Below are 24030 nucleotides of genomic sequence, written 5' to 3' on the forward strand. Positions count from 1 at the left end.
GAAAAATAGACCAAGGAAAAGTCACCTCTTCTCCACACCTTGCATGATCAGAGACAGAATTTTGTCAGCCCTTCTGAATTCTTCCTGAGAACAGACACCTTCTCATCACTGTCTACAAACGCCTCCCACCGCCTCTTCCCCCGAGTCCATCGAGGGGGAAGGTCATCTGGTCTTTACCTGTAAAGCTACTGTTCATTTCAGGAACGTCATCCTCCTCCTCATTCTCCGTGTGGACTATGCCAGCATTTTGCATATCATTGTAGGACTTGGTTCGCTTTGGGGTCGACTGCTTGGAGCCAGACTGAAGGCTTTGCAAGGCATCCGTCGTGATCACTTTCCCACTGACTGGCTGGCTAGGAGGTTTGGGTGTCCCATAATAGTTTCCTAGGTGATGGAGAGACACATTTGCATGTTTTAGAAAGAATACTTTGTTTTTTTCAAGACTTCACATCCAAATCTCTCAGCACATTAAAAAAAACATTTTTTTTTTTTTTAAATAGAAAGCCAGAACAAACTGTATTTCATTTCTGGAATAGGTTACGAAAGAAGTCGTTCCTCCCCAGCTAGACATGGTTGGTGATTTCAGAAGCCAGGAGGAAAGCTGCATTGTTTAGTTGCAAAGTAGCTACTACTAGGGCTAAAAACAAAGGCGGCTGTACTGAATAGCAGAACTTCATCCTCAGTGCATTTGAAATTCAGTTGGTCACCTTTTTACATACATGCACCAGCATTATGCTGAATCCAATTTAGACCTAGCCTCACAGAAAATAAAAAATTCATTATTGCCAGCACCCTTACAGGCCTACAAAGTCAAGGTCACTTTCCCTTAATAAGGAGACTCCTTAAGAGGGAACCAGGGCATTATTTAAAAAGGAGGACAGTGAATACCACGTGGCACCTCTTTAACTGAATGGCAGACTTGACTCTCAGGGTCATGTGGGGTGGGAGTGAACCCTTGCCAAGTTCTAAGAGAAAACTGTGTCAATGAAGGCACGATGGCCACTCTTAGTAACTGTCCATTTCACGTTTAGCCACTTTTCCCCAATGTTTGGCTCAGTGATTTTGAGCAGTATCTGGATGGATTTTTACATTTTTTAATTTTAATACGTGTGTATATTTTTAATGTGGACTAAAAAAAAAGTCTAGCTCCTAAGTTATAGTAGTAATATAAAGGTGACTTTTAAAATTAAGCGAAAAAGCAATACTTTTTAAAACTGACTTTAGGGGCGCCTGGGTGGCTCAGTCGGTTAAGTGGCCGACTTCAGCTCAGGTCATGATCTCTCGGTCTGTGAGTTCGAGCCCCGCGTCTGGCTCTGCTGACAGCTCAGAGCCTGGAGCCTGTTTCAGATTCTGTGTCTCCCTCTCTCTCTGACCCTCCACTGTTCATGCTCTGTCTCTCTCTGTCTCAAAAATAAATAAATGTTTAAAAAATAAATAAATAAATAAAACTGACTTTAATTTTAAAAAGGCAGCTAGCTATAGGGGTGCCTGGGTGGCTCAGCTGGTTAAGCATCTCACACTTAGTTTCAGCTCAGGTCATGATTTCACGGTTTGTGGGTTCAAGCCCCACATCAGGCTCTGCACTAACAATGTGGAGCCTGCTTTGGATTCTTTCTCTCTCCCTCTCTCAAAATACATAAACTCAAAAAAAAAAAAAAAAAGATAGCTATATCTAATAAAAATTAATTAACCGAATAAATAATAGTAGTGGCAATGATTCCTTTTGAAAACTTAAATTAAAAATAAGTTATTGTAAAGAATATTTCAAACAAGTAATAGATATTATGTTCAGATGTAGACAAAATCATAAAGGTGATTCACGAATAGCCGAAGTTTGAAAAATGCAGCTTCTAATCAATAATACGCAGTGACTACATGATAAAAAAAAAAAAAAGGTTAGCATTAGAATGCCACTAATCCATTCACCGTCTCACGTCTTTTACAGGAAGGCCAGGAAGATAAATTATACTGAATCTTTCAATAAATCCTAGGCAATGTTTGTAATTCCATGCTTCATAAAGTAGAATTTATAAATAATAACAAACCCTGTATACACTGTTTCTTCCCAAGGACTCAGCCAGCTGCCTAACTTCCATACATAATTACATAAAATACACATTTTACTACAAATGCACAAAAGCAAAAGGAGACAGTAACATGCTCTTCTGCACGAGACACACAGATGGTCAAGAAGTGGCTTCCATTGAGCCTTATTTTATAATTAAAATTCCTTGTTTATTAATATTATTTCTTTAAAGTCCTTTTTGAACCACGACACTTACGAATATACACACCCACTTTCTTTGACAGTGGTGTAAGACTGGGTGTCAGCAGGGAATTCTCAACACACAAGTTAAAAGGTGCAGGAGACTAGTGGGTATCTCTCTGGTATCCTTCCAGAGAGAAACCTAAAAAGCACATTCTGGAGGCTTGTACTCAACTGAATCATTATAGTTCTTTCACAGAAGATGATAGTATCAATTTCTTCAAAAAAACTTGTCAGGTGTCCAAGTTAAAGGTACAGAAACTGAATATAACCGCTAACACGTGGGCAAGGGTGAAGCACACGTATGAACCAAGGCCTCTTCTGCATTTCTACAGAGGTTACATCTAAGGACCTCCCACCCTTTTGCTGAAGTTGAAAGGAGACCACAGTGCTGACTTTTTCACAATCTGAAGCCTATTAATGAGGCAGGTAAGTAAAACAGCTCACGATTTAAAAGATTGTCTTCACAGGGAACAAAAAATAGAGACAAAGGTCTGCTGAATTTAATTCTAATTCCTTCTGATCACTATTACACTAAGCATCATGTTCATGTTTGAGTTAGAAGTTAAAGACCAAAGTCTATATAAGACTCTTCCACTCAAAGATGTGACCAAGGGATGGGTCCCTTTATTCATAATTTTATAATTATAATTTTACAAACATGATCATTCATTTCCAGTGTCATGAAACCAAATCAACATTCAGGAAGCTGTTGTCATTAAAAAAAAAAAAATCAATGAAAACTTAGACATTTTCAATTAATGACAAAAATAAATGTTGGGAAAAGAAAAGTTCTACCTAAATTTGACAAATAGGTGTGGATTTTCCCAAGTTTTCAAGTGCAGAGTCTTTCTTAAATTAAGTGAATAGCAGATTTCAAAGCAACGATAAACTCCCCAAATAATCCATTTATTCACAGTTGTTTCCTGTTTCTGAAAATTAATACTGGACACAAAAGAAGTACCTATTATTATGCTGAACCACATGCAGTTACCGTCATAGAAGACAAAGTGTCTCGGGTCAGTCATCTCATTCAGGTTAATCTGAGGTATAGGCGTGAAAAGTATGCGGCCCACCAAAGTGGTAAAGAGACAGTTTTGCCTTCAAATCCTTGCTTCACCACTGACTCTGTGATCCTAGGTGTTTAGCCATTAAAAAACAAAAACAAAAACAAAAAAAAAAACCCTCATCGTCCCCTTCTGTAAAATTAGAGTTCTAAAAATACCTCGTTTGTATCTAGAGCACCTGAGTTGAGGATAAAATAAGATGGTCCATTAAAAGTCTTGAACCCACATGAAAGTCTGCTACTACACTGACACTCAATAAACACTACTTAAGTGTTGATAGTTTGTTTCTAATCATTAAAATGAGCTCATTCCTGGGGCGCCTGGGTGGCTCAGTTGGTTGGGCATCCGACTTTGGCTCAGGTCATGATCTCATGGTTTGTGGGTTCGAACCCCGTGTCGGGCTCTGTGCTGACAGTTCGGAGCCTGGAGCCTGCTTTGGATTCTGTCTCCTTCTCTCTCTGCCCCCCCCCCCCCCCCCCCCGTGTGCTCTGTTTCTCTGTCTCTCAAAAATAAATAAATGTAAAAACAAAATTTTTTGTTAAAAAATGAGCTCATTCCACCATGTTGGAAGGGTTAATGAGACAGTGTATCTGGAGTGCTTGGGACATAACTGGGTACTATTCCTTTACTCAGGCAAAATGCGCCAGAGACCAAACAACCTTGGCAAGTTTTTTACACTCAGTTTAATACTTCCTCTCTAAGACATAAATGACAGCCCCAGGCCTAGCGACCTCACAGGATGATCGTGAAGGTCAAATTATTTAACTTGCTGGAAGGTACCCTATAAACTATAAGGGGTCATAAATGGGAGATGGTGTAATTAGTCAGATCTCTCCAGCATTTATTTTCCTTGTTGACTACGAACTTTAGAAAAAAGCTTGTATTTAGTGGTTTTCTAATTACATAAGGTTCGACTTTCCTTCACAGATATGTTTTTTCCCATAGATTAAAAAAATAATTTGAATCAGTCACTAACATAAAAATGGAATCTTTCTTTTTCTTTTTTTTTTTTTTTTAAGATTTTGTCATTTTTAAGAAATTCCTATACCCAACGTGGGGCTTGAACTTACAACCCTGAGATTAAGAGTCACACGCTTGACTGACTGAGCCAGCCAGGTGCTGCAAAAAATGGAATGTTTCTGATTCAAATCTGGATATACTGAGAAGTGCTGCTTGGCAAATATAAACTCTGGTTCCTTGGATTCCATCTCTTCCAGGTAATGTTGATGACAAGTACGTGACCAAAGCCAAGTCACCTGGAGTACACTTGTTGCATTAAGGATTTTTGGAGACAAGTTGTTCTACCCTTGTGTGTCCCTGCTCTTGCTGGACAAATATCTTGGCCCCAGTCAAGGCTGATGCCATGCGAAGGTATGGTCACACAAAGTAGCCTGGACTCAGGAGGGAAGGAAGAAAACCTAAAACTTCAAAACAGCCTTGGGGCACTTGGGTGGCTCAGTCGGTTAAGCATCTGACTCTGGGGTTCGCGATCTCACAGTTCATGGGTTCAAGGCCTGCATCAGGCTCTGCTGTGAAGCCTGCTTGGGATTCTGTCCCTCTCTCCCTCTCAAAAGAAATAAATAGAAATTAAAAAAAAAAAAAAAAAAACAGCCTCAATAACTCAGATGGGTGTTAGTGATCCCTGGATGAATGTGGTTTCAGTCCCTGGACTTCTGGTGGGTGGGGTTATGCCGTAATCCACGTGCCTTTACCACAGAAGGACAGGCAAGGCAGGTGGGGCACTTGCCACTGGCTAGTCACCACCGGCTCCACTGCCTCCACCCACCCTCTTCATTCTCCAAATCTAGCTGCCTAGTCCCTGGGCACTTCCCCTACAACTCTCCCCTTCTGGCAAACTCCCTGCCTTATCAAGTTGCCATGCCGGTCATCGTCAGGCCCAACCTAGCCATGTTAGAAGCACCAACTTACAGAGAGTATGCACAAGAGACTCGCTGTGAGGGATACACGGATCACTTAACGGTATTAAATAAAAATCATCTCAAGAATTATAAATGATTAAAAAATTAATTTGGGTTATTACTTGGCAGACTTCACAGTTTCCAGGAGACAGGAGCCTGACTCTCCTGCAGTCTCCACGTTAGCCAACACCAACATGTGCTTCCTGAGGTGGCCAGGCTCCCTCCCGAGTGGGAACGCATGTGTCTCTGCTGCTATTTTCGGAACTGGCTTTACAATAAACTTAACAGAGATGGTGACTGCGGAGGGAGGAGAGGGCAAGGGAAGACAGGAGAGGAAGCCACTGCTGGCCTTAATTAACAGACACACTCTTTGGCCATGACCACGTCAAAGAAAAATATTTTCTGACATGCATTTAAAAATTCATGGGAACTGCAAATCAATTTTTAGAGCTGGATAAAATATTTAAAGAGGACCGTAACCCTGAGTTTTAAGCCAGAATGAATCAAGTCTATACACCCTCTCGCTTTGTATGAATTTAGTATTCATTCATTCATTTCCTGACTGGGAACCTGTTGCTTTGTTTGTTTGTTTTTGGCCAGGCACTGTGGTAGACACTAGAAATAAGATGTAAAAACGGAACTAAAACATGATCTTCACAAATGTTCTGTATGGTACACATCAGTTTCCTTAAACACCGTGCAAACAACAAAACTCTATTGCGTGGAGATTCTTTCTGATTGAATGGATCAGGGTGGGGCCCGAGATTCTAAATTTCTAACAAGTACTCAGGGGACACCGAACCTCCCTTTGCATAGAGAGCAGAGGTAACCAGATCAGAGAATAGCATTCCTCTTCAGTAGATGAGGAATGCAGAGGCCAAGAGCAGCAGAAATGCTTGCCTTAGAGTCACTGGCTGGTCCAGGGTAAATAGCATTTAAGTTCTTTGTTCCCCAGTTTAAAATTCCATATGGGGGTGGGGTGGGGACAGGAAGACACTTGTCCGTCCTCTTCCTACAGGACACGCTTTTGAACATAAGCAGAACGGGATAGTAGTGACTACCAATGGCTGGGAATCTATAGTACACATTTTCACGGGGCAATATCACACCCATGGGGACAAAACGGGCTTAATTCTTTGGGGTACAGCGGGGTAAAAAGCCTTACTCTTTTATGTATAAAGCAGAGATGTACGAATAGCACATAAGGCCATAGACATTCAGCGTATCTGTTTTTGTCTGGCCTCAAGGTCATGCCATTACCACCCACTTGTCCTCAGAGACTGTATCTCTGACCCCACCAACTAGATCAAAGCTACCCTTAAGTGTCCTCAGGGAACCATGTACCTGTCCTTCCCAATGGCCTTGGTTGTAATTATCAGATGTTTTAATTAATCAATACCTGTTTTTTTTTTTTTAATTTGTATTTATTTATGAGAGACAAAGAGTGAGCAAGGGAGGTGAAGAGAGAGAGGGGGACAGAGGATCTGAAGCAGGCTCTGCACTGTCAGCATGGAGCCCAATGCAGGGCTCGAACTCATGAACCCTGAGATCACGATCTGAGCTGAAATCAAGAGTTGGACACCTAAGTGACTGTGGCACCAAGGTGTCCCCGCTATAATCTTTTTTTATTATTATTTAAAACTATTTTTAACGTTTATTTGTTTTTGAGAGTGAGAGAGACAGAGCGTGAGTGGGACAGGAGGAACGAGAGCGAGGGAGACAGAGAATCCGAAGCAGGCTCCGGGCTCCGAGCTGTCAGCACAGAGCCCGTCGCGGGGCTCGAACCCATGAGCAGCGAGATCATGACCTGAGCTGAAGTCGGATGCCCCACTGACTGAGCCCCCCACCCCGGGTGCCCCTCACTCTGTGTCCTTACCTCTATACCACAAGTGCCATGAGATAGGTACCACATCTATTTTCATGCACCAATGCATCGCCAGGCCAAATGCAGTACCAGGCACATACGGTCAACAGGAATTCTTTGAGAATGAGTAAATCAACAAGTAGAGACAGCACACTTGAATTCCAGCCCGGGACGGGCCTCCATCCCTCTGTTGTGGATCTGGTTTTTAATAGCATGACTCACGGCAGTCTCTTCCTGGCCCATCAGATACACCTCAGTGACCTCAGATCCCCACCGCTGCACCTTCCACTTGCTTGCTCAGCACGGGATGGTATCATTCATAAAACGCCCATCACTTTCTTTTTACTCTTCCCTTTCCTACCCGCTCCACCCTACAAAACTAGGATTTGCACGCACCGAACGATAAGCCAATGTCTTATAATTAGATGTTTGTTCTTGCCACTGTCATTTGGCTTTGACTGTTAAGACCAGAGAGGGTAATCTAATAGCTTTGTGACCCTGAGCAACGTAAGGGACCTCTCTCTTTCCAGCCTCAGTTCTCATGGTAGAAAGATAACAACAGTTCTAACAGGTTTTTTTGTGAAGATCAAATTAGGTAACGTGTACCAAGTACTCACCATTGTGCCTGGAACAATGTTAGCATGCAATGAACCCTAGCAGTCTTAAATTGCACCCAATGTTGTGAGCTGATAGAAGCCCTAAAGTGTAGAAGAGGGTAGACTGTTACCAAAACGTATATTTAAAGAACACTAACCAAAATTTACCTTTATTGTGCACCTATCTTGTCACCACCCATACGTTTACTTACTCTCATCTTTATTAATAATCCTATGGGAAAAAAAATGCCATCAATATTCCCATTTTCAGTTGAAGATGAGATTGACACAGTGTGTAACTGATGAGTGGCATTTACACACACATTTGTCTGTCCCCAGCGTCTATGCTCCCAACTCCGGGAATCTCTGGGGATCTCTAAGCAGGGAATTCAGCAAAACCACCCTGGCACGAGCCTCTTCATCTCCACATGCAGAGGAGCAGCCAATTGCAGCACAGATTCCCTTTGGTTACTTTCATTATCAACAGAGAACATTCCACGCTGGAGTCTGCCAACAGAGCTTATCCTAACAGACGGCTTCCAAGGCCTGCCAAAGAACAGGACTCCAGACGGTCTCGTTCTCCTCAATGACAAACAAGAACTCTGTTCACCCCTGCTTTATCTCTGTGTCCCCAAAAAGTAAACCCTTGGCAGCTGCTTTTTTGTAGACCTTCTAGGAAGCAAAACAATCACATGACTGAATGCTGACATCCCTCTTCCTAATTAACATGCAGAAATATGCAACCCACAACTCCAATTTGAAATGTCACTCTGGCACTGCACCTCCATGCTGAGGGAGAACCTTTGCAAGGCTCAAAGTGTATAATCAGCCTCTTCTACCCAGAGGCATTTGTAAAACAGGCATGTTTGGAACCACCCCACTGAATAGTTCATCCCTTGTAAACTCTCTCCTAGAGAAGTCCCAAGGGCTCGCCGAGGCAGCAACCTGTCTTGCTGAGTGAAAATGTCAACAAGAAAAAATAACAAGAAAGAAAAGCCAGGCAAAGGGAGATGGTACAGCTGATTTATTTCCAGCACCATATCACATACATTACTTCGGTGCTACAATTAGGAAGATGAGCCAGAGAGGAGAGACACATTTATTCCTGTGTTCTTTGTCTTGATGTCGCATCTATCTCATGACAGAATAAGGAGTTGGCTCAAATTGCAAAGCAGAGATCAATTCATGAGCTCCACTAAGAACTTCTGTGCTTTGTGAGGGACAATGGTTAGGTTCCTTATAGAGGTAGGAGAGGCCTCCACTCTGTTGGTGTAAACACTATTCTCAGCATCAGAGCTGGTGGGACATGGAAAGTTTCATCATGCGGCCCCTAGCCCCATCACCAAACCTGGCCTTTTCCAAAGTTTCTTATCTCGGCAGACGTACCAGCATCTATCCAGTCATACAAGGCAGCAACCAGGGATCATGCCAGGAGGACTATTGTCACCTGCACCTTCTGCCTCCTTCTTATGATAACTGATGCACTACCAAGGCCAGCTTTTTAATCACATAAAACTCAAGATTCAGTCAACTCATCATTACCACCACTACCGACACCAACACAGTCCAAACCTAACTCCAACTAGGGTTGCCAGATGAAATGCAAGACTGGATGTTCTATATTTTCATTGGTTAAGTCTAGCAACCTAACTCCAGCTCAACCCTTAGAACTTACTTCAATTATTACTTCTACGGGCGCAACTTTTCCCAACTCCATAGAGATCAAATCTCCCCAACCTATAGCCTTCTTTATTGACCCTAGAACACTCACAACCGTAGATTTCTTCCCTTGATTATATAAATAATGTGCCTTGTGCACTCTGAGACCTATGAGGACAATGATCATATCTGGTTTTGTTCAGCATTTTATTTTTAACGAGTAAACAACTGAATAAACAAACTAGCAGTACAGTCTACAAAAGAGGGATCTATTTCCAGGGAGCCGACATAGGAAATACTGGCATCCCAGTCCTGCCTGTGACATGACTTGGGGGATAGGCTTTGTCCAGGCTTTGTCCCAACGCCCTGTAGTGTCTTAGACCGGTCTCTCTCTAGATCTCAGTTCTATCTTCTGAAGAAATGACTCTACTGCATTTCCAGCTTTAAAATCCTACAACCCTGCAACTCCAAGTCCCAAAGAAATACTGGACATCAAGGACTGTGCTGACAGTTACCAGGCCCTGAGGTCTTAGTGCTTCACTCTACTTGTCTGCCATTTCACACGCCACTGAATATATCCACAAAAGAAGATCACCACTGCTCTGTAGTAACATCCTCTTTGGGAGGATTCAAAATTATCCTTTTTTAAAGGGAGCTTAACTTTGAAACACGTGCTTAGCTCTCTGAAGTCAGCTGAATGAGGGGTGCCTGGGTGGCTCAGTAGGTGAGCATCTGACTTGGGCTCAAGTCAAGATCTCATAGTTTGTGAATTCAAGCCCCACGTCGAGCTCTGGGCTGAGAGCTCAGAACCTGGAGCCTGCTTCGGATTCTGTATCTCCCTCTCTCTCTGCCCCTCCCCTGCTCAATCTTGGTCTCTCAAAAGTGAATAAATGTTACAAAACAGATATAACAACAACAAAAAATAAATAAAATGAAATCAGCTGAATGAGAAGGGAAGGGTCTTCTGGAATAGGTCCTCGTCCTTCCCTGAAGAAGCTTTCGTTCTAGAGCTGTACTACACAGCATGGCAGACACCAGATACACGTGACCACTTACTTGAAACTAAACTCAATTTAAAATTCAGTTTTTCAGTCACAATAACCACATGCAGTTAGTGGCGGCCATGTTGGACAGCTGAGAATACTGAACATTTCCATCACTGAAGGAATATTTGTTGGATTGCATTGGTTCTAAAGGAAGCAGGAGATGGTTCCTTGCCCCTCCTTCTCCAGGACCAACTTTCTGACATTCTCTCGGTTCGTCCTACTTGCTCTCTCTGGATTCAGGCCTTGAAGCCGGGGCTAATTCCCAAACTGAAACAACGTCCCCGAGTCTCTCACTTGAACCCATGAGGTCCCCTGGCCAACTGCCACTTCCTCAAGGGGGTCTACTCTGATATGAAATTAGATGCAGTGCCCCTGCTGTATGTTTCTGGAGAAGCCTAGAGTTCCCTTCTCAGAACATGCACCACTTCTCTCGAAATTGTTTAATTTGCCTCTTAAGACTAAGGGGCAGAGTATGGACCCTGGAGCCAGGCCGCCTGGGTTTGGATCCCAGCTCTATTCCTGGCTGACCATGTGAACTTAGAAAAGATAACTGGCCTCTCTGGGTCTCATACTCCTCTTCTGGAAAATGGGGAATGAAAATGGGTGCCTACCTCTTATGATTGGTGGGTAATGAAGTGAGTTGGTGGCATATAACCCACTTACGAGTACTCAGCACACAGTACCTGCTGGACAAGTACTGGCAAAAACAAATCACTAAAAAGCATAAGCATCTTCCAAGGCACAGCTGCTGTGGTTTTCCATCCTGCATATCACACTTGATGCCATGGAACAACATCTGATGCAAAGCAAATGCTCAATAAATACTTGGTGAAGTGCACTGTGCATGCCTAGAAGGACTTGCTTCAAAATTGCGTGGCCAGAAACTTACTGTAGAGTTACGCTCAGAACAGTGTATTGAGATACTTGTTCAGGAGAGCTCATGGCAACCATGCTTCCAAACCATAATGGGGAGTGGGGGTAACATCCTAAATGTCCACCTGCAGGGGACTGGTCAGCATACACTGGGATACTGTGTAGCATTTTAAAAGAAGGAGGCAGAAGTCTATCGGGCAATGTAGAAAGATTCCCAAGAACTGTGGACTGGGAAGGGCAAGAAGAGAGAAATAAACAAGGGTACTATCTACAAGCTCTTTGTGTCTACCTTTTCTAAATCTCTACACTAAATTCTTTAACAGTGGATCTCCATGGGGAAGAAGAGAAGCAACTTGGACTGGAGTATGTTTATGTTCTTCACTATATTAAGTATTCCATCATGTACATGTATTACTTTTACTTAAAATGATCAAAGTGTGTTGCCCTGAAGAGTGTTCTATGGGGGCACCTGGCTGGGTCAGTTGTAGGAGCATGCAACTCTTTGTCTCAGGGTCCTGAGTCTGAGCCCCATGTTGGGTGGGATCACTTAAAAAAACAAATAAGCTTTCTTAAAAAAGGAGTATTTTGTGTTGTTATACTAGACTTTTCTCTCTGGAACCAGGACACGCCAAGAGGAAAACAATCTGAGAAGACAAAAAGACGGTGAATACCTGGGAAGTAAATAAAGATGTTTTACTGGCAAATGCGCTGGTTTACTGACTAGCAGAAGGGGGAGGGAATCCACCAGGGTGGCAATTTCAGACCAGTCGTGTGTGTAAATATAAGAGCTAACGCTGATTGAGAGCTTACATGTGTCAGACACTGTGCTCAGCCCTTTCCAATTATTGTCTCATTTAATCCTACCTATGAGGAAGCACTATTATTATCCTCATTTTACCGAAGGGAAAATGGAGACACGGAGCATTAAGCAACTTGCCGGAGGGCACACAGCTCCACAGCAGAGGGGCTGAGATTCAATCTCAGGCGGGGCTGCAGCCCAGCCCGAGCGCTAGTTAGCGACCAACAGACAGCTGCTATCGGGCTGGTCCAAGGGAGGTAAAGACAGAGGAAGTTCTCCAAAGATCCGGCCAGCTCTATGCCTTTGACAGTATTTGGCATTTAATAAAAATTCCACTTTGCTTCTAGCTTATAAGAGTCAACATAATACACTTCAGTTGGTTCCAAAAAAGTATGAGCTGTCTCATATGGTAGGAAAATTATACAGCTAAAAGGTCAAAGGCTGACACACACCGAACAGTCAAAAGGCTGAAAAATGGAATGGATTAATGCTGGGCGTAAGAAATTTCAACTCCAAAACAACAGAGCAACCAACATTCACAGAAAGATGGTTTTATATGAGATGATCAGACGCTCTCTGAAAAATGCTTCCCTATTGCTACCCAGCATGAAGTTAGGTTAAGGTATGGATGAGTTATTTCTACGATTTTTTAGTTATAGCCAGGCTATTCTTTTCTTAGGGTTTTCAGGAAAGAGAGTGTGAGATCTGAAAGTCAAACTGAGCTGGGTTTGGTTCCGGGCTCCAGTATTCTAACATCAGCTCTGAACCTTGAAAATGTTCCTAACTGCTACTTGGTCTTAGCATTCCCATCTAAATATTCGGTGATAACAGCTACTCTGTCAAAGTGATAAAAATGAAATGAGAAAACCGATGGACTCCACCTGTATATCACCTGTAATATAAACAACTCAATAAAAAAAGGTTAGCTTCCTTGTTTCCCAGACAGGTGGTTGTCTATGCCACATGCTTTTCTTTTTCAACCCAACACATACTCTTTGGGATTGCATGATTCCCACCCTTAACCTTTCCAAAAATGCAAATGGGTATTTTTTAGATGAGGGGATTCAAGCTCCCCAGACGGGCATAATAACCGATTTCAAATAAGGACAATTCACTTTCCGCTAATGAAAGGGGATTCACACTTGTTCTGGTCTGGGCCACTGGAATTTTCAACTACATTCACATTTGCAAGACAACCTTGAAGAGGCTCCTGGTACATCCACTTAGTACCGCCCCCCTCTTCCCTCACCTCACTCCTAGGCCTTAGTGAATCACCCTTTCTCAGATTCCCTTCCAGTCTCCTAACCACCAATCATATCCCAACACTTCCAGGAAACTAAGACAATTGATAATTACCAATACTCAAGGGAAATATTTCTGAATTCACAATCAGGAATTGATTAACATCTAAACACAGACTAATGTATATTCACAATTTGGAAATGGGCAGTAGGTACAGAGATAATGCTCTGCCCTTCCCCCCTCCAAAGAATATCAAACCATAATCAGCATATATAAGATCCGTGACCCGTACTTAATTCTTACCCACTGACTGGAACAGGGGTTATTATTACATCAAAGCTACAATATCCCTAATAAAATAACAGTCTTTGTACCCTTTGTTTTTAAGTCTACTCTTGAAAATGCCCCTGTGATCACCTAACAAATCCAAATTTTAAAATGACTAAGACCTACCATAATAATTTGACCAAGTTAATATAATCTGACCTAGTTAATAGTATCATATTATGCTCTTCAGTCTCAAATAGTTACACTCAAAAGAACAATCAAGCTACAATAATGTTTCCAGAAAACATACATTGAATTTTTTCCCCACATTTGGCTTTGACCTTGCTACACCATTTGTGGGATCTCATCCTATAGACATATTTGCACTTGTGTGAAATGATTTATATCCATGTTATTTAATGCAGGTAGTGTTTTGAAACATTAAAAGTATTTATCCATAGGGAACTAGTTAAATAAATCATGGCCATGCTGATACAATGAGATTATACAGCCATTTAAAATATATAACGAATGCTTTCTTACTGCATTGCAAAAACTGATCAGACATCCTATTAAATAAAAGACCAAGGTACCAAACAGCATGTATTGCACACTACCTTTTGTGTAAAATAGGGGAGACATAAAAACACATGCACAAAACACATTTGTTTATATACACACATGCACATGTATCCTTGTATTTACATAAAGAAGTTTCAGAAGGGTGATCAAAAACTAATGGCATTGCATGTAATATTGAGAAAGAAGAATGTAAAATTAGGCAAATAAAGATAGGTTTAGGAGAGAGATTACTTATTTAATACTTTGAAATATTTTGTTTCATGAACCATATACATGTATTATCTATTCAAAAAATGCATTAAAAATCAATTAGCGGTAAAACATGACATTCCATTTTCAAGTTTAAAACAGTACCTATAAGGTCACATTTTGTGACTGACCATGACTCTTTGCCCTCTTCTTTTTTAAAAAAAATGTTTTAAAAATATTTTTACTTATTTTTGAGAGACAGAGCGTGAGCAGGGGAGGGGCAGAGAGTGAGACACGGAATCCGAAGCAGGCTCCAGGCTCTGAGCTGTCAGCACAGAGCATGAAATGGGGCTTGAACCCACAAACTGTGAGATCACGACCTGAGCCAAAGTCAGATGCTTAACCGCCTGAGCCACCCAGGCGCCCTTCTAATACCATGCATACTTATACTGAAAAACAAGGCGTGTGCATGCACGCACACAGATACACACATTTAAATTAATAAATTAATAAATTAATAAAGGAGAAAACTCTTGGAGAAGAAAAGTCCCCAAAACTATTTTTGAAGAGCTCCACAAAGCCTTATTCCATACACCTTATTTCATCAATCACATTAAGGTGAGCTGCAATCTCCTGTAGCTGATGAGACTCCTCTATTCACAAAACACTTATGCCTGAATGGCCCCGATCCTCCAAAGCGCCCAGGACAGAGGCATCCTCACCACTGTTGCGTAGACATGCTCACCTTCATAGGTGCCGACTTCCAGAAGGGTCCCACTCTGCTCGAGGTCCAAGAACTCCTTCACAGTCAGAAAGTTATAGTCCACGCCAGGCACTTCTCCTTCTCTCGGAGACCGGGTTGTGCCTGCATAAATGCAAGGGACACCATCAGTCAACGAAAACAGGAAGCTCCCCATTTAGGTGTAATTAACATAACCTGTTCCGTAGGCTGGAGGACCCGAGACGGTCCACCTTTCTGCCCTGACCGGGACCTGGTCAAGGCACCTTCGTTCTAACAGCACAGCATCCCCACTTCCACCCTCTCGTGCTGGCGACCTTCAGGCGGGAGAAAGAGCAAACCAAGCACAGCTGGGTAGCCTGGGGTGAGTTTTACCATTTCTTAAAATGCACTGAATGAAAAAGGCAGACTGGATTTTACACGGACAATATTCACAACCAGCAGCTTTTGGGACTCCAGTAAATACTAAAAAGTTATCCACCTTAAGCTCAGAGCCTAAGGGGTTTATGTGTTTACCACAGGCCTCACAATTCTTATGTTCCGAGGTACATCCAGCAAGTTCCAATGTAATAAGCCGTTTGAAGAAAATGACACCCACTGCATCAACATATCACTAGAGAAACGCAATTACCCAAGATCGGTGGATGGAGATCTCCCAGGGTTTAAAATGCTGCTGCTCTCTGTGTAATTAATATGTTTGACGAAAAGAGGCCACCCCTAAGTTCTGACTGGAAAGAAGGGACACTGAATTTACTAGGAAATCCTCCTCTTGAATTAATATGGTCATTCGCTCAGTGACTAATGAACATAACAATTCTTCTAATGAGTCATACAGAGCCTCTGGAGTATTTAAGTCACCCAGCTCAGGTGCTAGGCTCCAGACCTATCATTTTAGCCTAATCTCAACAAAAAGTGTGGAAGGAATGAGGAAGGAATGTGGTCTACATACAAACCAAAGAAGAAAACCAACCAAGAAGCCGTTACACAGTGTGTACTAGGAACTAATGTTAAATATTAGGAATGACCAAAAGAGAGCCGAACACATGATTTCTGCTCTTACATTCAAGTTAGGTGAAGCATCTACATAACTTATTTTGCAAGGCACCATTAGCTGTGATGCTTTAAGGTCAATGTTTCCTACATAATGAGCAGGGATTCTTCTTGATTCCTAGGAACTTAGTATGCAAGGATTTCCCCCTAATCCTGGAAACTTTAAAACAATAACCAACTGTTTGTACCTTGTGGCTCTAATGTTCTATGATCACTTGCCTAGGTGAATGATCATGTCCATACACCTACGGTGGCTATCCAGAATCCTTTCAAGTCAAAAACGAAACAAAAAACAAAACAAAAAACCCCCACACACCTCAACACTTGCTGCGTATTTAACTCGGGGTAAGTACATTTTAAATGAGCCTGATTTTTCCAATATCTGAAATCTGAATGTTTTAAAGAGTTGCACAGTGTCCACAGTATGGTTGTATTGCACACGTTTGCTTATCAGGTCCCACATACTAAAGCTTTCTGGTAAAGAAGCCTTCTTGTGTCCAGAAGTCTACTCTTGATCTTTTTTTACTGTTTACTTATTTTTTGAAGGAGAGAGAGAGACAGAGTGTGAGTGGGGGGGCGGGGGGCGGCAGAGAGAGAGGGAGATACAGAATATGAAGCAGACTCCAGGCTCTGATCTGTCAGCACACAGCCTGACGTGGGACTCGAACTCTAGACTTTGAGATCATGACCTGAGCCGAAGTCGGACGCTTAACCGACTGAGCCATCCAGGCGCCCCCAGAAGTCTACACTTGTACCATCTCCTAATTTCCCATTTCTGGCTCCCCTGGCAGATGATACAAGTCCCTTTAGGTAGACTACAAGCTTTAAATTGCAATCTCCAATATCAGGCACAGAGCAGGTACTCCAGAACCATAAAGAATACCATATACTGTTGATGAGTTGGTGTCTGCGGTGGGAATGATAAGTTCAAGGCTTGCCACTCCTTCCAACAACCTGTGGTCCTGGGCATGTTCCTTAGCTTATGTTATTACTTAGTTTCCTCATCTGTGAACTAGGGATAACAGTGGTACCTATGCTATAGGTTTGTTGTGTGCACTGAATGAAGTAAACCTTTCAGAAGGCTTAGCTCAATAACTGTCAGCACATATTATAGTTTATAGCATTGTCAGAATGAAATGAGTTGACAGAATGCTATAGTTCAAATATTTACAGAGGTCCCAATTAAAGCAAGCACCAGTTCAGGCACTGAGGAAACGCTGGTGAATAAGACAAAGCCCCTGACCTAATGGAATTTACATTTTACTATGAAAGAAGAAAAAATGCATATGTGAATATAGCATATAATTACAGGTGGAAACAATTCGTCCATAGGAAACATAGATGAACGTGTCTCAGAGCAATGTAAGGTAAAGGATTTTTTTTTATTTTTTTAATTTTTTATTTATTTATTTTTTTTTGATAAAGGATTTACAAGTATCTTGGAAGAGGAGTGCCTGGGTGGTTCAGATGGTTAAGCGGCTGACTTCGGCTCAGGTCATGATCTTGTGGTTCATGAGTTCAGGCCCTGCCTCAGGGCTCTGTGCTGACAGCTCAGAGCCTGGAGCCTGCTTCAGATTCTGTGTCTCCCTCTCTCTCTCCCCATCCCTCGCTCATGCTATCTCTCTCTCTCTCTCCCCAAAAAGAATAAACATTAAGAAAAAAAATTTTTAAAGTATCTTGAAGAAGGAAGCAGGGTAGGGGGCGGGGAAGTTATTTTAGGTGGGGATTAGGAAAAAGCAGGCTAAGGAGCGGCCACCTAAAATGAGAGCCATGACAAAGTGATGGGAAAGTAGGGGAGTGGTGGGGAGGCCAAGAACTTGGATGCAGGAATAGGCTCTGTATGTTAGGGGAAGGGCAGAGTAATTGTGACAGAATAATGGAAAGGAGGTTAGAAATAAAAGCAAGGGGACACCTTAGGGAAGCCACAGCAGACACTTCATATTTTATCCTAAGGAAGATGGGAAGCCACTGGAAGGTTTTCAGCAGGGTGGTGCTCTGATTCATTTTAAGAAGATCATGAAGCTTGACAGAGAACAGGCTTTGGGCAGAGGAGTAGGAGGAGGTGGGCAAGAACAGAAGCAATGAAACCAGTGAGGGGGCTATTACAGGGTCCACGTGAGAGAAAATCAGGGCATGGACAAGAATCGCAGGGTGGGGAGTAGTGCATAGCAATCAGATTTCTATCATCCGTGGTGAATATTACAAATAGCTGTGATACAGTCCACAGGATAGACAGGTTAAACTCACCAAGCCACACTAGATCTGTATTTCGAAGACAGAACTTGTTGATGGAGTGGAGGGAGTGTGTAAGAACAAGAGAAGGATAAAGACTGACATCCCATTCTTTGACCTGGGCAAAATAGGCAAATGGCCTGGTGCCCTTTACAGAGATTAAGAAGACAGGGGAGGCAGTGGTTCCTAGGGGAAAAAACATTAAGAGTTCACTCGTGGGCAGGTCAAGTTTGAGATGCTGATTACACACGTAGATGCGGAGGGCTGTGGACAGCTGACCAGGTAAGTCTGGAGATCAGAGTGGGGACGGGGACACAAAATCGGGAGTGATCAGCAAACCACTGGCATTTGAAGGTAAGAGACAGAGATCATCCAGGGAGAGTGTGTGGCGTGTGTAGAAAAGGAAGGCAAGAGGTTTGGGTTGAACACTAAAACCTTGGAATTTTTAGAAACTGAGAAAGACCCTCAAAGAAAACTAAGACGTAGCGGTCAGCAAGGCAGGAAGAAGCAAATGTTGTCTTGGAGCCAGGTGACAAAAGCTGTTTATCCGGCTGCTCAGAAGACACAGTCTCCACCATATTGGGAAATCCCAGTGTGGGGCAAGAACAGAAACTCTCTGAAACTTGCCATGAAGGGGTCTGTCCTAAATGTGTTCTGTATGGCAACTTTCTACTCAGGCACCGTACCATAAATCCATTAACCTAATCTATCCCCCAACCCCACCCCCCCCCCCCAAAAAAAAGATGAGGACAAATAAAACTAAATGAAAGATCTGTTGGGTTTTTGTGGTCTTCCAAAACCAGACAACGATGGGTTTTCCCCTCTCCTTCAGTAGCTGCCTTCTCTTTGCCATTGACCAGTTTGCCAGATTTCCTTTCAAAGCAACAGTCACCCCTGGGTCTTAATTTCCTGAAAGGATTCAAAATTACAGAAGAACTTCAAAAATGCTACATTTTAGAGGAATAATGAAACCAGTAGATACTCGTCTCCCGTGTAAATAAATATGTTTGGTGGCCTTTGAGCTGCAGGGGAAGGAGGTGGGGGGTGGGTTAGTCTCCACCCACGGAACCTTCAGGGTTTATTACCCAGACAAAACCTTTCTACTCGGCAGGCTAGCAGGAGGTTTACTCCCAGTTATCCTCCGAGTAACCCGCCCTGGGTCTGGGCCAACATGACCAGGCTCCATTCAGTGACGCTAGGGAGAAAAGGGCAGGGGAGGGGACCCCGCCTCCTCTTTTCTTCTAGCAGAATGACAGGCTGCCGGCTGGACACACGCCTGGCAGATGGCATTTCAAAGGGTTTTCAGGAGCCATCTGGGGTGGGTACAATTATTACAAACCACACTTCTAACAAAGCCAGAAGGGTTACTTCCTGGCAGATGAGAAGTAAAACAAATTCTATCATGTTCCTCAGGGACAGCGTATTAAAAAAAAAAAAATAATCACCAGGCTGACAAAGTGGGGTTTTCCACATCCTACAACACTGCCTTCTGCTTGTCTAGCCAGAAATCGGGCCAGTGTCTTACAGTTATTAGATTTAAGCAAATAAGCACAGTGTTCACCTCCTTGCCTACAAAAAAACAAACAAACAGAAAACAGGAGAGAGAGAGAAGATCAAACCATAGAGTAGGAAAGGATAGCATCCATTAACTGGATGCTTACTTAAGGTCACAGGCAATGTTAAGCACTCCGTCAATACTCCTGGATTTGTTACAAGAAAGCTAAAAGGAAAGAGTGTTATTATACTCATTTTATTGATGAGGAAGCTGAGAGAGAAAGGGAAGTTAACTGCCCAAGGTCATGTAACAAGGAAGCCAGGAAGAGGTATGGTCTCTTAGGAAAACAAATCTCTTTAGATATTTGTGGCAGCAGGGTTTGTAGCAAAAACAAAACAAAAAGACCGAAGCAAAAGCAGTCCTCCAAAATGAAAACCCGAGTGCCCATAAATATGGGAATGATTGCATGGAATACGGTAGATTCACCCTCAGGAAAATGTTTGCACTATGTAAACAACAGTGAGATCTACGCACAGTCACCAGAAGGAAGGAATGTCTATGATGTTCAGCTGAGTGACACAAACAAGTTACAGAATACTATGTAAACTATCACTGCCTTTTAGTGAAGCCCTATGGATGCTGCATGTTTTTTGAGTTAAGAAATCATTAAGTGGGCAGAATAATCCTAAATCCTTAGCCGAGGTAACCTCAGGAATGTGGGTTCAGAAACGAACAGAGACAACATGATTATTCCTTTAAATACCTCTCATACTCTGAATTGTACGAATGGGTATGTAGCTGTTCCGGCGTTTTATAAATTGAATGATTATTTCAGGAATCTTGAACAACTTGATTCTTGGGTACCCTACTCAACTATCTTCCATAGTCACTTAGTCCTTGCAAAACTGTGCAACAGAATACAGGCTCCAAGTGAATCAAACAAACAGTTATGTTCCAAGGTTTCCCGTGGCACAGAAAGCCGGCATCCATGTCAACAACACTTACCTTTAGTTAATGAATAAAAATACACTACATATAAAGTTGAGAAGATGGTGCTGCTCATTTTCTGCCTGATTTTATTTTTTATTTAAAAAATTTTTAATTAAAAATTTTTTTTTTCTCTTAAGGTTTATTTATTTTTGAGACAGAGAGAGAGAGACAGAGCATGAACTGGGGAGGGTCAGGCAGAGAGGGAGACACAGAATCTGAAACAGGCTCCAGGCTCTGAGCTGTCAGCACAGAGCCCGACACGGGGCTCGAACTCACAAACGGCGAGATCATGACCTGAGCCGAAGCCGGACGCTCAACCGACCGAGCCACCCAGGTGCCCCTGCCTGATTTTATTTTTTAAACCTCAATCCATTAGTCACTTAAAGAGAGCCTTTTTTAAGTGTTAAAATGCTTACAAAATTTCACTGGGTAGTCAATGCCATCAAACTTTCCCACCACCTGATCATAACTGAACAACTGAATTTCAGCTACGCCCTGCTGAATGTCTCAGTATGAATTGGCAATGCCCCCAAAAGTCCACCTTTTAAAGCCTGAGTGGCTGCTTGCTTCTTACGCACATTTTATGGTTCATAAACTTTTGGTATACTTGGCTTGAGTGACCCTTCCTGAGGAAATCACAAAGTGACCTTCCTTATCAAACTCCACAAACCGTGGCTATAGAAAGGAAGATGGATCCAGCGCTCATTAGATCTCTCCTTTGAATCTGAACATTCTCGTGAAACATCCAATCGAGGAAGCAAACGAAATCTTAGGGATGGCACGCACCAGGCTGTTTCCTCCTGCCTCATATTCCCAGCATCATCAGGGTTTCAGGCGAGCTGTCACTCAGTACCTGTCCAAAAGGTCTCAAGGCCAGAATGCTAATAGAAGAATCATTACCCTACTAAGACTGAATTGTTAATAGTCAGTGATTTCACCTGCTGTTAAATTAATCTGGGTCCTGCTTATCAAAATCCAACAATGAGACTTCAAAAAATTATAGTCCCTTCAACTACCTTCGACGTTGAGGCAAGATCATTCTGTACAATAAAGCAATTACTCGCATTGCTTGAAATTCATTGGCTATCTAGGACAGCCTCATGCTGTTCATTTCTTTTCGCTCATGGAGATGAAGCACAGTTGAATGTACTGTTCCTACAAATTCATTCAGTCACCTACCACTCACACAATTTTTGCCATATTACAGGACAGGCAGTAAGATTTACTCAATATTTGCCCTTCAAATCAAACTACTTTTTGAAAAATGGAACTATACTCATGTAAAAAGGAAATGCTTAACTGTTACATACCTATTAGGTTTTTCTTTTTTTTTAAGTTTATTTATTTATCTTTGAGAGAGAAAGAGCAGGGGAGGGGCAGAGAGAAAGGGAGAGGGAGGATCCCAAGAGAGCTCCATGCTGTCAGGCCAGAGCCCAACAGAGGGCTTGATCTCTCTCACAAGCTGTGAGATCATGACCCCAGCTGAAATCACAAGTCAGATGATAACCGACAGAGCCACCCAGGCGCCCCCTGACTAAAACAGTTTTAAAAACCTTACAATACCAAAAGCTGGCAGAAGTCTGAAGCAACTGAAACTCTCATACATCGTTGGGAAGGCTGCAAAATGGCACAACCAGTGGGAAAAGAGTTTTGTCATTTTGATAGGACACTAAACATAAATTCACCATGTGACCCAACAGTCACACTCCTAGGGATTTATCCTAGAGAAATGAAAACTTCTGTCCACACAAAAACTGATACGCGAAGGTTTACAGCGGCCTCATGCAGAATCACTCCAAACTAAATGAAAACAAACTTAATGCTCTTCAACTGGTGAAAGGACAGACTGTGCTCAGTCCCTGCAGACTGTAGACGGGTAAAGCATGGATGAACCTCAAATACATCGTGCCAAGTGAAAGAAAAGCCAGACTCAAAAGGCTGCCTCCTGTGTGCTCCCATTTATTTGATCCTCTCTAAAAGGCAAGGCTGCAGGATGGATAAGGAGTCATCAGTGGCTGGCAAACGTGCAGATAGAGTTGACCACAAAGCAAGAGCACAGGGGGCGGGGGAGAGAACTGTTCTGTACCCCGACTGTACTTTCTCCGTGTTTCTCAGCACCTACAGAACTATATGTATATATACGTATACATATATATACCATGAAGGGTGATTTGACTACTTATAATTTATTTTATAAAAAGAACACATTTAGCATTACCTCAAGTGAAGAATGGGTTTCATTCTGCCATAAACAATAAGTGACTAAAAATAAATACAGCAAAAACAAAATAAAGCCATTCCATTTTACTAGAGCCTCATGCTCTGAGCCTGAGGTCTGCGTCCTCTTATTACAAGGGGGAGATTGACAAACAACAGAAAGCTGTTAGAGACCCATTAGCACCAATTTGAGACTTTCTACTTCACAGAACTATGACGATTGTTCAAAAATTACAAAGAAAAGCGGCTGCTCAATGTTCGAGTAGCAGCAAGAAGCCGAAAACAAGTTTTGTTTTTTTTTTTTTTTAATTTTTTTTTTTTTCAACGTTTTTTATTTATTTTTGGGACAGAGAGAGACAGAGCATGAACGGGGGAGGGGCAGAGAGAGAGGGAGACACAGAATTGGAAACAGGCTCCAGGCTCCGAAAACAAGTTTTAAGCACCAAATAGATGCCTAACTCATCTCCCATCATCTTACAATCATTGAGAACCACTGTGACCAGGCCTCCAACCCCTGAGGAAACACTGGGAGAGGTTAGAGGCTTGAGGGCCCAAGTCTGTGTCCACCACCTTACCCTCTAAAGAATTTAGATTGCTGAACTTTGCCAGCCTTCCTTTCCTCACATATAGGTAAGGATGGGAATGATAGAAATAAATAAAAATTGTAAACAATAAAAATTTTTACATGGAAGTAAAACAAATGGCTGTACTCAGGCCTCTGGGTGACCCTCGGATGACACAATGCCTGTGTGGACCTATCTCATCACAGCGTCTAGCTGCAGGAAGCATCCGAAACAAAGCAAGGAGTTGACTTCCGCAGACGTTGATTTGGGTCCCAGGATGTGAATTTCAACAACAGGCTTGCAGATCTCATGGAGAACAATCTCTGTGCTTACGATTTAGATACAATAAAATCATTTTGTGTCAGTGCAAAATAT

At 42.4% G+C, this 24030-nt stretch overlaps 1 protein-coding gene across 16 annotated transcripts in view; it reads right to left on the bottom strand.

Annotated features, from left to right (window-relative positions):
- Window positions 1-24030, bottom strand: part of MAGI1 (membrane associated guanylate kinase, WW and PDZ domain containing 1) — a 632114-nt gene that overhangs the window by 113795 nt on the left and 494289 nt on the right. For all 16 annotated transcript variants that reach the window (XM_081794968.1, XM_060633706.3, XM_081794967.1 and 13 more), the window contains exons 3-4: window positions 15115-15234; window positions 178-384 (exon numbers count right to left, since the gene is read on the bottom strand). In XM_081794968.1, the coding sequence (XP_081651094.1) occupies window positions 178-384; window positions 15115-15234 (327 nt within the window). The remainder of the gene's footprint in view (window positions 1-177; window positions 385-15114; window positions 15235-24030) is intronic.

The sequence above is a fragment of the Panthera onca genome, chromosome A2 (assembly GCF_046562875.1).
Source record: "Panthera onca isolate mPanOnc1 chromosome A2, mPanOnc1 haplotype 2, whole genome shotgun sequence".
Classification (NCBI taxonomy): Eukaryota; Metazoa; Chordata; class Mammalia; order Carnivora; family Felidae; genus Panthera; species Panthera onca.